This window comes from Odocoileus virginianus, chromosome 5 (assembly GCF_023699985.2).
Source record: "Odocoileus virginianus isolate 20LAN1187 ecotype Illinois chromosome 5, Ovbor_1.2, whole genome shotgun sequence".
Lineage (NCBI taxonomy): Eukaryota > Metazoa > Chordata > Mammalia > Artiodactyla > Cervidae > Odocoileus > Odocoileus virginianus.
Window position 1 is genome coordinate 40,796,854 of NC_069678.1, and position 17,507 is coordinate 40,814,360.

General features: G+C 35.8%; 1 protein-coding gene across 1 annotated transcript in view; it reads left to right on the forward strand.

The window, feature by feature from the left end:
- The window catches only part of COL24A1 (collagen type XXIV alpha 1 chain), a 350,400-nt gene that overhangs the window by 78,766 nt on the left and 254,127 nt on the right, over positions 1-17,507 (forward strand). Inside the window, exons 10-11 of the mRNA XM_070467179.1 lie at positions 7,959-8,012; positions 11,286-11,330. Coding sequence (XP_070323280.1) covers positions 7,959-8,012; positions 11,286-11,330 — 99 coding nt within the window. The remainder of the gene's footprint in view (positions 1-7,958; positions 8,013-11,285; positions 11,331-17,507) is intronic.

A 17,507-nucleotide genomic window follows, 5' to 3' on the forward strand; every position in this document is an offset into this window, starting at 1 on the left:
CGATCTGTTTCACACTTGATAATATACATGTTTCGATGCTGTTAATCACAAATGGGACCTAATTAAACATAAAAGCTTTTGCACAACAAAGGAAACTATAAGCAAGGTGAAAAGATAGCCTTCAGAATGGGAGAAAATAATAGCAAATGAAGAAACAGACAAAGGATTAATCTCAAAAATATACAAGCAACTCCTGCAGTTCAATTCCAGAAAAATAAACAACCCAATCAAAAAATGGGCCAAAGATCTAAACAGACATTTCTCCAAAGAAGACATACAGATGGCTAACAAACACATGAAAAGATGCTCAACATCACTCATTATCAGAGAAATGCAAATCAAAACCTCAGTGAGGTACCATTACACACCAGTCAGGATGGCTGCTATCCAAAAGTCTACAAGCAATAAATGCTGGAGAGGGTGTGGAGAAAAGGGAACCCTCTTACACTGTTGGTGGGAATGCAAACTAGCACAGACGCTATGGAGAACAGTGTGGAGATTCCTTAAAAAGCTGGAAATAGAACTGCCATATGACCCAGCAATCCCACTCCTGGGCATACACACCAAGGAAACCAGATCTGAAAGAGACACGTGCACCCCAATGTTCATCACAGCACTGTTTATAATAGCCAGGACATGGAAGCAACCTAGATGCCCATCAGCAGACGAATGGATAAGGAAGCTGTGGTACATATACACCATGGAATATTACTCAGCCATTAAAAAGAATTCATTTGAATCAGTTCTAATGAGATGGATGAAACTGGAGCCCATTATACAGAGTGAAGTAAGCCAGAAAGATAAACACCAATACAGTATACTAACCCATATATATGGAATTAAGAAGGTATACTTATTTAATATGCATCTTTATTGTTAAGGCCAAAGAGAGCAGTCTTACAGTGGTAGTTCTTGCATCATTCTTTGATAGCTCCTACATATATATTATTTATATTATTTTTCTAGCCCCTTGAAAAATGGTATGTTATACCATTTCTGGTATGTTAGAAATACACTCTATAAGCATTTGTAGTATTTTTTCTATGTGACTGTATGTAAACTTAAGAAGTCACAATGAAAGTAATATGAGAGACAAAAAAATTCCTATTCAAGGCTGAAGTAATAATACAGAAACTATCTGGACTAAAGAAATAGCTGCAAGAAAGAAACTTACATGTTCAAAAGAACATACTTTTGTACTTCTAACCATTAAAATCAAAGTTGATTCTGGGAAAAATTTATAAAACTAAATTTTTTCTTTTTTAATTCTCTATTTAATAGCCAGTTATTTTCCAGAATCTATATCTTCCTTATATTACCTAAAATAACTTTTAGAAATAAGGAAAACAAAAAATATTTAAACAGTATGTGCTATTGTTGTTATTTAGTCGCTAAGTCATGCCAACTCTTTGCAAACCCATGAATTGCAGCACACTAAGCTCCCCTGTTCTTCACTATCTCCTGGAGTTTGCTCAAACTCATGTCCATTGAGTCAGTGATGCCATCCAACCATCTCATCCTCTGCCGCCCCTGTCTCCTCTTGCCCTCAGTCTTTCTTAGCATCAAGGTCTTTTCCAAGGAGTCGCCTCTTCGCATCAAGTAGCCAAATTTTTCGAACTTGAACTTCAGCATCAATCATTCCAATGAATATTCAGGATTGATTTCCTTTAGGATTGACTAGTTTGATCTTGCTGTCCAAGGGACTCTCAAGAGTCTAGAGTCTTCGCCAGCACCACAGTTTTAAAGCAGCAATTCTTTGTTGCTCTGCCTTCTTTATGGTCCAACTCTTATATTCGTACATGACTACTGGAAATATCATAGCTTTGACTAGATGGACCTTTGTTAGCCAAGTGATGTCTCTGCTTTTTAATACACTGTCTAGGTTGGTCATAGGTTTTCTTCAAAGGAACAAGTGTCTTTTAATTTCGTGGCTGCAGTCACCATTCACAGTGATTTTTGGAACCCAAGAAAAGAAAATTTTTCACTGTTTCCCCTTTTTCTCCATCTCTTTGCTGTGAAGTGATGGGACAATGATGCCTTTGTTTTTTAAGCCAACTTTTTACTCTCCTCTTTCCCCTTCATCAAGAGGCTCTTTAGTTCCTTTTTGTTCTCTGCCATGAAATTAGTATCATTTGCATATCTGAGGTTGTTGATATTTCTCCCAGTAATCTTGTTTCCAGCTTGTGATTCATCCAGCCTGACATTTCACATGATGTACTCTTCTTAGAAGTAAATAAACAGGTGACAACATACAGCCTTGCTGTACTCCTTTCCCAATTTTGAACCAGTCCATTGTTCCATGTCCAGTTCTAACTGTTGCATCTTGTCCTGCATACAGCTTTTCAGGAGAGAGATAAGGTGGTCTGGTGTTCCGGTCTCTTTAAGAATTTTCCGTAGTTTGTTGTGATCCACACAGTCAGAGGCTTTAGTATAGTCTACGAAGCAGAAGTAGATGTTTTTCTGGAATTCCCTTGCTTTTTCTATGATCCAGCTGATGTTGGCAATTTGATCTCTGGTTCCTCGGCCTTTTTAAAATACACCTTGAACATCTGGAAGTTCATGGTTCACATACTGCATAAGCCTAGCTGAAGGATTTTGAGCATTACTTTGCTAGCATGTGAAATGAGTGCAATTGTACAGTAGTTTGAACATTTTTTTGGCATTGCCTTCCTTTGGAATTGGAATGAAAACTGACCTTTTCCAGTCTTGTGGTCACTGCTGAGTTTTCGTAATCTGTTGGCATATTGAGTGAAGCACTTTAACAGCATCATCTTTTAGAATTTGAAATAGTTCATTTGGAATACCATCACCTTCACTGGCTTTATTCGTAGTGATGTTTCCTAGGGCCACTGAACTTCACATTCCAGGCTATCTGGCTCTAGGTGAGTGACCACACCATTTTGTGGTTATCTGGGTCATTGCTGTTGCGGCTGCTAAGTAACTTCAGTCATGTCCGACTCTGTGCACACCCACAGATGGCCCCCCACCAGGCTCCTCCATCCCTGGGATTCTCCAGGCAAGGAAACTGGAGTGGGTTGCCATTTCCTTCTCCATCTGGGTCATTAAGATATTTTTTTATATAGTTCTCCTGTGTATTCCTGCTGTTTCTGTCCTTTATTGCGCCCATCTTTGCATAAAGTATTCCCTTGGTATCTACAATTTTCTTGAAGAGATGTTCTAGTCTTTCCCAGTCTATCATTTTCCTTTATTTTCTTTGCATTGCTCACTTAAGCCTTTGTTATTTTTTCCTGCTATTCTCTGGAACTCTGGAACTCAGTTGGTATATCTTTCGCTTTCTCCTTTGCCTTTCTCTTCTCTTCTTTTCTCAGCTATTTGTAACGTCTCCTTAGACAACCATTTTGCCTTTTTGCATCTCTTTTTCTTGGGGATGTTTTTGATCACCTCCTGAACAGTGTTGCAAACCTCTATCCATAGTTCTTCTGGCACTCCATCTACTAGATCTAATCCCTTGAATCTGTTTGTCACCTACACTGTATATTTATAAGGGGTTTGATTTAGGTCATACCTAAATGGTCTAGTGGTGTTCCCTACTTTCTTCAATTTAAGTCTGTATTTGCAATAAGGAGCACATGATCTGAGTCACAGTCATTCCCAGGTTTTGTTTTTGCTGACTGTGTCTAGTTTCTTCATATTCAGCTGCAAAGAATATAATCAATCTGATTTCGGTATTCACTGTCCGATGACATCTGTATATAGAGTTGTCTCTTATATTGTTGGCAGAGAGTGTTTGCTCTGACAAGTGTGTTCTCCTGGCAAAACTCTGTTAGCCTTTGCCCTGCTTCATTTTGTACTCTAAGGCCAAGCTTGCCTGTTACTCCATGTGTCTCTTGGCTTCCTGTGTTTGCATTCCAGTTCCCTATGATGAAAAGGGCATCATTTTTTGTTGGTAGTTCTAGAAGGTCTTGTAGGTCTTCATAGAACTGTTCCACTTCAACTTCTTTGGCATTAGTGGTTGGGGCATAGACTTGGATTACTGTGATGTTGAATGGTTTGCCTTGAAAACGAACAGAGATCATTCTGTCGTTTTTGAGACTGCACCCAAGTACTTCTCTTTTTGACTATGAGGGCTTCTCCATTTCTTCTAAGGTATTCTTATCCACAGTAGAAGATATAATGATCATTTGAATTAAATTCGCCCATTCTCATCTATTTAAGTTCACTGATTTCTAGAATGTCAATGTTCACTCTTGCCATCTCCTACTTGACCACATCCAATTTACCTTGATTTATGGGCCTAACATTCCAGGTTCCTATGCAGTATTGTTCTTTACAGCATTGGACTTTACTTTAACCACCAGACATATCTGCAGCTGAGCAACATTTCTGCTTTTGCCCAGCCTCTTCATTCTTTCCGGAGCTATTTCTCTGCTCTTCCCCAGTTGCCTGTTGGACACCTACCAACCTGGGGGGCTCATCTTCTGGTGTCATATACTTTTACCTTTTCATTGTGTTCATGAGGTTCTTAAGGCAAGAATACTGAATTGGTTTGCCATTCACTTCTCCAGTGGATCACATTTTGTCAGGCCCTGACTAGCAGGTGCATGCCCGTCAGTAGCTCCATGTAGCCAGAAAACATGTGTTTTAATGTATGTGCTATAATGATGCCTTAATTTTTAAAAAATTCTTAAACATTTTCAAATATTTCATGTGTATTTTCTTCTTTAATTTTGCTATCAATCCTGTGAAATAGGAGAACACATATATTGTCTCCATTTTACAGATGAGAAAACAGTAAGCTGTGGAACTGACATGGTTTGATCTAGTCCTAGCAGAACTCAAACCAACATCTTCTCACCTTTAGCTTTGTACTTTTCCACTACCTGTGCTGTCTCTACCCTTGCACTAAGTGAAAATATAATGGGGGAAAGTGATGTATATTTTATTAAAGCTGCACTGAACGCACATACTTACTTGGATTTGGAAAACAAGGAGAGATTACTGGATAAGAACATGAGCTTTGGAGTTAGACAAGACTGCTCCCCCACCCCGCCCCCACCAACCCCTCATTTACTAGCTTTGTGACTTTCGATGCCATTAATCTCTTCTGTGTCTCATTTTTCTTAACTTATTAAAAGGTGAAAATGAAACTTACCTCTAGGTGCTTATGAGAACTACCTGAGCTTAATATTCCTAAAGCACAGGGCCTACCACATGGCATGCACTTTCTCTGCAGATTTTATCATCATCTGGAATTTGGGAGTTACTTGTGTGTCTGAGCTAAAGTTGTAGACCTGTTATTTGGCACTGTGCAGTTTTCTTTTACTACATTTTCTCATCTTGCTTCTATGATTTCTTTAACTTTTCTAAGTTCTCCTTTGTGTCATTTTTGTATCATATTATCTATCCTTTTGTTCCTTTTTCCTCCATTTGTGTTGAAAATTACTCTCTAGGGTGTAACCCTTTTTAAGTTTTTTTATGTTTTGATGGCAACTTCATGAAAGCATTAAAAAAGAAAACCAATCCTTTTCTGACTAATTTAATTGATTTAATCCTTTCATTTTCCTTTGGGAGTGAGGGAAGAGTCAGCAGAGCCATTTCTCTAGGTTTCATATTCACAAAGAGTCCAAATGTAACCTTTGATATTATTAATAACTACAGATGTTCAAAAAACAAAATTTGTTCAAAACAAATATACACTGACAGGATTATGTTTTTTATTTAATTTGTGTCTTATTACTGGATAATATCACATGCTATATACTATAAATTAATATTTTTATAAATCATGTGATAAATTATCTTTTGAGTCTCCCTATTGTTTGGTTGCATTTTCTGGTGTTAAAATAATTATTTTTAAAATGTAAATGTTTGAAATCATTTTGCAGCCCTCCTTTAGTATCTCTTTGTGTAATAACTGGCCAGGTATCTCAAAAAGTAGAAGTATATAAGCCTCTCCTGATGTTTTTATTTGCCCTGATGGTGACAGAATTGCCTCTGTCTTACACAATACAGAATTGCCTCTGTTTGGATATACAAACTTCAATCCAAGAAGCAAAGCCGTGTATATTAGTATTATTTTTTTTTAATGCTCCTTGTTTCTTTACACCCTAAACTCCAGTTTAGTGGTAGTTTTTAGAATGATGACAAACCCATGTGATTTCTTTGTTGGATGCTGCTGACATTTTATTTCTGTTATAATTATTATAATAATTATCAAGAAACTTTTCTGAAACACCTACATAATGATACATAGCATTGTTCCCTTTAAAATCTTTATTTCTAAAATGTTGTGCTGGTTCTGTGCAGACTGTGTTAAGTAGAGGTCTGACTTTTCAGCTCCTGAGTTTTCAACTGAGTTGAGTGTTTGTTCTTTTTATTTATAAGCAAAATTTCAGTTGTGTATGTTAAAGTAAAAGTTAACTGTTTTTAAATTTGAGACCATCTGTAGCTGATGATTCTGAAATACATGTAGCTTGCCCTCATAATCCTAAATGTTTCGGTAATCAGAATACTTTTGGATGCTTCATTTTTAAAGAAAGTTTCTCTATACTCCAGATGCTTGACTTTTAAGCAAACAAATTATAGATATATTATCATTAAAGTTAAGTAGAAGGAAACCAATTATCTTTTCTTTTATTTGTTGCTTGTTCATAAAGGTGTTTTTCCTTGTCAAAGAAAAGTGTTCATCCTACTATGGTAACACCCAACTATTTTTCACCTGCATGGAATGCCTTTCCTATCCTTCAAGACTCAGCTCGAAAGTTGCCTCCTCTGCAAAGCTTTCCTAAACCTTCCCTCTAGACAGTATTGGTTATTCTGCCAGTCAAAGTTTCTGTTGTGTTTTGTGTTTATCTTATCACCTGTCACATAATCATGTCACAATTATCTTATGATATGGCAGTTATTTGTTTGACTTCTTCCTAATAAACTATCAGCTTCTCGAGGACACTGATTTTCATATTCATTTTTATAATCCCAATTCCTGGCACACACTGGGCACTAAAGTCATGTTTTGGGCATCAATGACCCAGACTCATGTTCTTTCAAATATGGACCAGTGCAGCTGTATTTTAACAAGATTTCCTACATTCAGTGTTTGCTGTCTGGGTGTATTCTATATTCTATCAACAGCTTAATATTTTAGAGAAACAGCTTAAGATCAGGTCATTACCATACTCCCTCAGTGTCCAGTAGTTTCCAGTTATCTAAAATGTAAAGTCTAAAATTCTTAGGCTGAAATTTAAGGCTTTCCTTAATCTGTTCTCTAAACTACCATACACTTGATTCATTAAATTGATGAAACAGGTTATCATTTGCCACAGGTGAGGTGTAACTTAGGTGTGGTAGTACAGAGTAGCCTGCACTGTTCCTTAGATGCAGCCCTTGTTTCTCAGACCAGTGGGAACCTCCATGAAGGCAGTGTGGGGCTGCTTTTCTCCAAAGCGCCTCACTCATAAGAAGCTGTCAGTTAACCATTTATAAGCACTCCTGTGGTCCTCTCTGTCTTGTTTCTGCTTACTGTGGTTCTGCCTGTAGTGTTCTCGCTCCATCATCTGCTGATCAGTATCTTACCCACTCTGTAGGCCTGTCTCAAGGGCCAGTCTTCTTTGGAATCTTCTTCGATTGTCTTTACCTCCTGCCGCATTGGAATGACTCTCTCCCTCCTCCATATTTCTTGTTCTTGGATACCTCCTTTCTGCCTTACATTTTAGTTAATTGTATATCTGTATTTTCTGCCCTTTGTAGTATTCAGTGTAGAAACGAACTTAGGCTTGTTGATTTTTATGAGCCTAAATTATATTTGTCTAAATTATATTTCTGACTTTTTTTTAAATGAAAAGGTGGATCTGTAACTTTTAGGAAAAAAAGCAACAAGGTTATTATACTGTTATAATTCATATTACTATGAGTACATTTTAAGTATCTCAATTTAGAATTATATACTTAAGGGTGACTCTTTAAATGAGATAATACAAAGATTGTTTGATTTCTTTAAGGGTTTCATTGGCTCTCCTGGAGAAGTAGGACAACTGGGACCTGAAGGAGAAAGAGTAAGTGTGTTTCCTTCAAATATTATTTATGATGTGGTATACTTAGGGTAAAGTATAACAGTGCTGATAAACCCAGATGTCAGGTAATCTTACGGAGTGAAACAAACCAGCTTTAAGAAAAATTAGACGATATTTTCATTCTATCATGCAAAGAATTGAACTGTTTCTTATTGACCCAAAGGAGTCACGGTTAGTCCCCTACCTAGAAAAGAGTGCTGTTCTGTAAATACAGTTTGTTTGTAAATCCAACAGAGTTAGCCTAGGTACCCAGCTAACACAGTCAGCTGTATAGTACTGTACTGTAATTGTTTTTTTTTTTTTTCTGTAATCGGTTTTTAATACTTTTCACACAAATAATACATTGAAACAAACACAAAATAAAAGAGTTTTAATCTTACAGTACTATACCTTGAAAAATATAGTCATCCAGTACAACAACTGGTATACAGGCCTGGCATAGAATGAACAGGCAAGAAGAATTACTGGCTGGAGAAGGGAGAAGAGGTGGGAGATGGTAGAGCTGAAGGATCATCAGCAGTAGGAGATGAAGGGCAAGCTGTAGCTTCCCTCATGACTATGTTGATGGCATAGGTTTTGGTTCCTTGTTGGAACCAGATGCACATTCACATCTTTGAAAGTTTGCAACTTGAAGGTTCATATGTAGGGGACTTACTGTATACAGTTTACATTATTAATAACTCTGCTGCTTATGATGCAGTCCTTTCCAGACCTGTTGGCATGAACTTATTTCTAGTGATTGATGTACTAAATAAACCAAAGTTATATGTTCTTTAAAAATGTCATCAACTTGGATTTAAGGATCCCAGTGACACTGACCATCAATAGGCACAATGTCCTCTTTCTTGCTCATCTTTGAACTCTTTTTTTTCAGTAGATATATTAGATGAATATTTTTGTCAACCACTGTTCAGCTGAAAGTAAATGGATTACTTCAACCGTTGATATCTGCTAACTTACCTGCATACACAAAAACCCCAAGCTACATAGTTCTGACAGATTTCTTAGTCTCAAGGGCTTACAAAAGTGATTATGTCTCAAGGGATTGTATCAATAAGTATGCTTTAGGTTACAAGTGACAAAAAATTTCATTTCAAACTGACTTCAAAATGAGGAGATTTTAAATAAATGATGATAACAGCAAATGATTTGTTGTAATGGTTATATATGTGCAAGTCACTATGTAAATACTTCATATTTGTTCATTTAATCTTGCAATACCCAGTGAGACAGTATTATAATTCTCACTATAGATGAAGAAAATGAGGCACCCAGAGAGATTTACCTAAGACTATACACAGATAATAGAATGAGAATTTAAACATAGATATTCTAGCTCTAAAAACCTGAGTACTTGGGTACTGTCTCCTGCCACCACTTCTTATAACCAGAAACACACAGGTAGGTGGAATCTAGGTACAGTGTGATCCTGTGAGCACAGTGAGATCATCATTTTCTCCACTTTGCCTTAACCAATGTTGGCTTTATCATAAGACTGATTTCTCATATGATTGCAAGATTCCCAATGCAAGGGCTAAATATGCCTTTGTTTATTCAGCCAGAGAAACAGGAAGACAGGCGGTAATTGTCTGCTGGGTACAGAAAATAAGACTCCTGTTTGTCTGATTGTACCAACTTTGGTTGCATACTACCTCTGGACAAATAATTATCACCAGAGGAATGGCAGGATCCCATTTGGAAATACAGATGGGATGGATTTCTGAATAAAATCAAGGTTTTGTTATGAAGAAGAAAGGGGGCCACTTGAATTAAATTAGTATATTGGCACTCTTCTAAATATCACTGCAGTTTAAAATATAATGTATTTTTCTCTTTGTCATACTCCATAAATTGACATTTGAAAAAAATAACTCATTGATCTGATAAATATTTACTTCTTTGAAGTATAGCTGATTTTACAATATTTTAGGTACACAGCATCTTGGTTCAATATTTTGATGGATTATACTCCATTAAAAGTTATTACAAAATAATGGCTATATTTCCCTGTGCCATAGAGTATATTCCCTAGTGCTTAGGTATTTTAAACATACTAATTTTTATCTCTTCATCCCATACCCCTATCTTGCCCCTCCCCCCTTCCCTCTCTCCATGAATAACCACTAGTTTGTTTTCTGTATCTGTGAGTCTATTTCTGTTTTGCTATTTATATTTGTGTGTTTTAATTTTTTAGATTCCACATATAAGTGGAATATTATACTGTATTCATCTTTCTCTGACTTATTTTACTAATCATAATATTCTCTAAATCCATCCACTGCTGCAGATGTCAGAATTTAATTTTTTATGGATCTATGATATTACACACACACATATACACACACATAATATATGTGTATTTATATATACGTACACACAGATATATTTATCCATTCATCTGTTGATGGACCGTAGGGTTGCTTCCATGTCTTGGCTATTGTAAATAGTGCTGGTATGAAGATGTCTTTTCAAGTTAGTGTTTCCCAGTCTAGTGATTCCCAAACTGCTGAATCATATGTAGTTCTGTTTTTAGTCTTTTGAGGAACCCCATTACTGTTTTCCATAGTGGCTGTGTCAGTTTATACTCCCACCAACAGTGTAGAAGTGTTCCTTTTCTTCCATGTACTCGCCAACATTTGTTGTTCGTGTTGTTTTTGTACTAACATTGGTGGCCATTCTGACAGGTGTGAGGTGATAGCTCATGTAGTTTTGATTTGCATTTCTCTAATAATTAGCAGTATATAGCATTTCTTCATGTGCTTCTTAGCTAACTGTATGTCTTTGGATGCTGGGAAAACTGGGCAGCTACATGTAAAAGAATGAAATTAGAACATTTCCTTACACCATTCACAAAAATAAACTCAAAATGGATTAAAGACCAAAATGTAAAACTTGAAACTGTAAAACTCTTAGATGGGTACATAAGTACCCATAAGTGTTCTACATAAGTAGAACACTCTTTGTCATAAATCATAGCAGTATTTGGGGGGAACTGTCTCTTAAGGCAAAAGAAATTAAAGCAAAAATAAATGAATGGGACTTAATTAAATGTACAAGCTTTTGTACAGCATAGGCAACCATCAACAAATAGAAGAGACAACCTATTGAATGGGAGATAATGTTTTCAAATGATATGACTGACAAGGAGTTAATAATATCTAAAATATAAAAATGGTTTATGCAACCCAGTGTAAAAAGAAACAACCCAATCAAAAAAGGGAATAAGTATTTAGTTTTGACTTTTTTACATTCTAGGGTGTTCCTGGGATCCGTGGAAAGAGGGGGCTTAAGGGAAGACAGGTAATTAGATTCTTGTTTTATGAAGTTTGGTTTAGAGGAATATAATCTAATTATATGTATGTTTCTCACCTGTTAAGCTAGCTAGTTGTTGTTCTTGTCATCCATAATCCATCTCATTCAACAGAGTTTAAATTTTGCCACTTTAACAGCCTATCCAATAATACCTGAGAATATGAAGAAGTATTTAGATTAAAAAGTAACTTGGAATTTAACACTTCTAACCCATTTACTATACCACTGGAAGAGACCTTTATCCTTACAGTGATGGTTTAGTCGCTAAGTCATGTCCAACTCTTGAGACCCTATGGACTGTAGCCTGCCAGGCTCCTCTGTCTATGGGATTTTCCAGGCAGGAATACTGGAGTGGGTTGCCATTTCCTTCTCCAGGGAATCTTCTGGGCTCAGGAATTGAACCTGGGTCTCCTGCATTGCAGGTGGATTCTTTACCAACTGAGCTACAAGGGAAGCCTTATGAGAAGGTCCTAAAATTAAAATGTTACAGAAAATACATGGACAATTTAACACACTAATAACAGCATTACTCACCCTTCTGCTTTAGGGCTTTTTAAAATGCCCATTTGAGATGCTAGCTCCGAAACTAGGTTCTTATATATTTAGATTTAAAAATCAAGTGAATTTTGCCTGGTAATATAATTTAAGAGATGGTTAAAAATTGTGACATTATCTAATACCTCTATATTTAACAAGTGAGAAAGTTGTGGTTCGGAGAAGTCTTCTTGGGTTATCCTGTCTGTGTTGGTATAGCTAATTTGTACATGGTGTTAGTGACTCAGTTGTGTCCTATTCCTTGCAACCACATGGATCCTGCCACGCTCCTCTGTACATGGGATTCTCCAGGCAAGGCTACTGGAGTGGGTTGCCATTCCCTTCTCCATGGGATCTTCCCAACCCAGATACTGAACCCAGGTCTCCTGCATTGCAGGCAGATTCTTTACCCTCTGAGCCATGAGGAAGTCCAGATAGCTAATTAGCCACCTGCTTTTCACTTGTGCTGTTTTTATTACAATTCAGATATTTATTAAGATGAGACGTTGTGTGCTACACTGTGCTCTCTACTCTATGAGGAAGAAAACTGTCTTTCACAACAACTTTTCTAAAATTTTGATGTAAATATTGGGTTGGTCCAAAAGTTCATCCAGGTTTTTCTCTACACTGTTATGGAAAAAAATCAAACCAACCTTTTTGGCCAACCTAGTAATTAAAATCTTACTTGTAATGTTAAAGGATTGCAATCTTACCAGAATATTCATATCCTTTTAAAGAATTTTATTCTTTGAGCTTTGCGTTATTTCTTATAGATTAGAATAGGTCAGTGTCACCATTATATGGGTGAGGAGAACAAGGCCAGTGAAATTAAAAGTCTTGCTCAGGATCACATAGTTATAAGTGGTCAAACAAAGAATTGAACCCAGCTCCTTTGAATATAAATCCAGCAGCCTTTTTCTTACTACTTAGATATTTCTACTGTCTATCTTCTACCACCTACTACTTAGAAGAACACAATTTATTTTTTTATAACATAAGGCCAAAATAATAAACTTAAAGTTTCACTTTAATGAGTTTAATATATTAAGATAAACTTATGAAACTAAGAAATAAAAAGTGAGGCAACCATTTTGTTTTCTTGCAATTACATTCAACATTAAAGCTAATCTTGTAACAATTATAACAGCAGAAGCTGTACCATCACCATTACCGTCATCACCATTTTTTATCTGCAAGCATATTATTTCTTTACAGTTTATCCCTCATACACATACTCCATCAGAAATACCTCTCATGTGTCAAAATTCTAATCTAAATATGCAGATATATGCTGTCTCAAAATTTGTATTAGGTGAAGTTTATCTTCTTTATTCTTCTCCATTTTATGTCTTATTTTTTTTCATCCATTCCCCAGCAAAGTATGCTGTCAGTAAAAGAACTAATTAATTTATGCTTCTATATTACTTCCAGTGCTTAAACTATTACCTTCAGTTCAGTTCAGTTCAGTTCAGTCGCTCAGTCGTGTCCGACTCTTTGTGATGCCTTGAATCACAGCACGCCAGGCCTCCCTGTCCATCACCAACTCCCGGAGTTTACTCAGATTCATGTCCATCGAGTCGGTGATGCCATCCAGCCATCTCATCCTCTGTTGTCCCCTTCTCCTCCTGCCCCCAGTCCCTCCTCCCAGCACCAGGGTCTTTTCCAATGAGTAAACTCTGCATGAGGTGGCCAAAGTACTGGAGTTTCAGCTTTAACATCAGTCCTTCCAATGAACATCCAGGATTGATCTCCTTTAGGATGGACTGGTTGGATCTCCTTGCAGTCCAAGGGACTCCCAAGAGTCTTCAACACCACAGTTCAAAAGCATCAATTCTTCAGCGCTCAGCTTTCTTCACAGTCCAACTCTCACATCCATACATGACCACTGGAAAAACCATAGCTTTGACTAGACGGACTTTTGTTGGCAAAGTAATGTCTTTGCTTTTTAATAAGCTATCTAGGTTGGTCATAACTTTCCTTCCAAGGAGTAAGTGTCTTTTAATTTCATGGCTGCAGTCACCATCTGCGGTTATTTTGGAGCCTGAAAAAATAAAGTCTGGCACTGTTTCCCCTGTTTCCCCATCTATTTCTCATAAAGTGATGGGACCAGATGCCATGATCTTAGTTTTCTGAATGTTGAGCTTTAAGCCAACTTACCTATTAACAATTATATTTTAAAAATAGTTTAAGGCAAAATAAGTAATCTTTAATGGTGAAATTTTAGGTATTGCTGAGAAAATATTTTCTCAGAGTCTCAGTGTTATATCACTTAAGTGGCTACCATCTTTATTAATTTAGCTGGTCTTATATAGATTTTAACTTAATCTTGACAATGTATGAGTATTATTCACTTTCCTACTCCATAATGAACTGTATAATTGTCCATAGAGGTTTGTAGATAACTTCTAGTTTCTTACTCCATAGGGAATTATAAAATTATCTAATATGCCATTGAGTTCAAAAGAGGAGTTGAAGAAAATTGTGGAAAAATAGTGAATGGAGTGATCACTGGGTTCTTTTTTTAAAATTGTGCTCTTTTTTACATTACACATTTTTTGAAGTTTTATTGCTTTAAAAATATATGCCTTTGTAAGAGATTTAGATCTTTGGAAAAATTGTATTCAAAAAACATATGTATCCCATTTTTCCTAAATGGTATTTATTACAGAAAATCTGTCTAGTGTTTTACTGTGTCATGTGTGCTTTTTCTTTTTAACCAAAAAAGTGATTTGACCATGTTTATGAGGAAATCACTGTACTCAAAACTAAGATACAGTTGCAACCACAAGTAAAATTATGCCAAGATTGACCTCAGCGACTGTTGCAGAATATTATCCTATGCATAAATGCTCCACTATTTTCTGTTTACTTTAAGTAAAATCATCTTCAAATAGCTTTGACATTAAGTAAGGGCAAATATATTAGCATGGGGTATTATGTATCATGGGGCACATATTTCAATTTAGATGATTAAAATTCCATGAGAAGAATGGTTACTTATTACAACTTTAATAACAGTAAATGGAAAATATCTTTTGATACCATTTCTAATCTCTTTGATGTGGAAAATGTTAGCCATGTTAATACAAACATGGCCATTATCTCTTGGTAATTTATTAAATTATGTATGCTATTTGTTACATGTGAGGTAGATATTCAAATACAGAAGCAGAATTAAACAATCCAGGCCAACATAAAAAGCTGACAGAAAGCATACACGTGAAAGAAAATGCAAAAACCTGGAAATGCTGAAATCTAAAAAGAATCTATATTTAAGAAATTTTTGGCTATGCATATGTCAAAGACTGTTACTTGCAATTTTCTACTGATTTCATAGGTACTTAGAAGGGTGGATTGATGCTTCATTAAGGTACAGCTATGTTGAGCCCATGTTTTTTCATTTACTGTCCTTAAGTATGAATAAGATGTACCTTATTGTATTCACCACTCCCTTCTAATTAATTTAATTAGTCTTACATTGTAAATGAGCTTGTTTCCTATAGTTTTATGTAGATACAATTACCCAGTCTTTGCACATAAAATATGATAGAATATGATTCAATTTTTTAATTGAAGTATAGTAAATTTACAGTGTTAGTTTCAGGTATATAGCAAAATGATTCACTTATACATATATATCTATATTCTTTTTCAGATTCTTTTCCATTATAGGTTATTATAAGATATTCACTATAGATCCCTATGCTATACACTGCTTCCCTGGTAGCTCAGACAGTAAAGCGTCTGCCTACAATGCGGGAGACCTGGGTTCGATCCCTGGGTCGGGAAGATCCCCTGGAGAGGGAAATGGCAACCCACTCCAGTATTCTTGCCTGGAGAATCCCATGGATGGAGGAGCCTGGTGGGCTACATTAGTCCATGGGGTCACAAAGAGTCGGACACAACTGAGCGACTTCACTTCACTTCACTTAGTATTCCATTATATTCATGTATGCATCTGTATATGTGTGTATATATATATACACACACACACACACAAACACATTCATACATACATACATATCACATCTTTATCCATTCACCTTGTCAGTGGGCATTTAGGTTACTTCCATATCTTGGCTATTGTAAATAGTGCTGCTATGAACATTGGAGTGCATGTATCTTTTTGAATTAGAGTTTTCATCTTTTTTGGATGTATGTCCAGGAGTAGGGTTGCTGGATCATATGGTAACTGTATTTTGGTTTTTAAAGGCACTTCCATGCTATTCTCCATAGTGATTGCACTTGTTTACCTTCCTATCAACAGTGTCAGAAGGTTTTATTTTCTCCACACTCTCTCCAGTGTTTATTGTTTGTGGACTTTTTGATGATGGCCGTTCTGACTGGTGTTAGGTGATACCTCATTGTAGTTTTGATTTACATTTCTCTGTTAATTAGACATTTTGAACATCTTTTCATGTGCCTGTTGGACATGATTCAGTGTCAAGTAATTATTATAGCATATAATTCGTAGAATAATAGTAACTGTTTTTAGATAATTTCTTAAATTTTAAACATATTGCATTTATATTTTTAGAGTTTCAAAATTACCAGAAACTGGTAAAACTAAATTACATAACATAGTTCATAAAATATGAAACACTCTGATAGTCAAAATAGTAAAGATAGTAGGCATATAAAACTTCCAAATCCAAGTTCAAGTCACTATAAATATAATCTTTGAATTACTATATTGGTTTTTATCCTGAGTACTAAAGCTCTAGGTTTGATACGAGTAATTTAAAAAGTATGAAACTGTATATGTATTTACATGGCATATATGTGTACACCACAGAAATGTATAGAGAAGTAGTAAAAGTTCAGTCCAAAATTGTCAAAATATTGCTAAGCTTAAGTTTGGGAAGATGTTATTATAAATCATATGCCCATACTGGTCACAAAAGAATCACTTATTTCCCTGAGTAAACACTAAGCATGGAATTAAGTTGTTGTGAACCAACTTCCTTAGTGATGTCTGTATTATTTTAATGAAATTGTAGACTTACAAGTAAGAGATACCTTCTCCTAAATAGTGTAAATATTATATGATACTACTGAAATGGATACATTTTAAAATAACATGTTATTTTGGTTGTTTGAATTATTTATTATTTATCCTCATATTGGTATTTTTTTAAAATCAATGTTTCTGTTTAAAGTTATTTCATTTTAAATTTTCTCAGAAAACTTTCTTCACCTGAAATAAAACATTGTATTTATTCAGTTTGCAGATAGAGTTGTTATTTGTAACACAACATGTTTTTGGTTTTTCAACCAGGAAAAATAAAAAACTGTTTTTTTAAGGAATTTGTTGTATTTTAGGATCAGGCTGTGTTAAAATTGTTTAATCAAAAAATTCATTTGCTCCTTAGGCTTAGATTATTGACATTTGAGAAGTGGTTTTCTTCCAAACTACTTTTGATTTCAAGATCTTAGTATTAGGTACTTCCTAATCAGAATTTGGAAAAGGTAATGGCAACCCACTCCAGTACTCTTGCCTGGAAAATCCCATGGATGGAGGAGCCTGGTAGGCTGCGGTCCATGGGGTCACTAAGATTTGAACACGACTGAGTGACTTCACTTCACTTTTCACTTTCATGCATTGGAGAAGGAAATGGCAACCCACTCCAG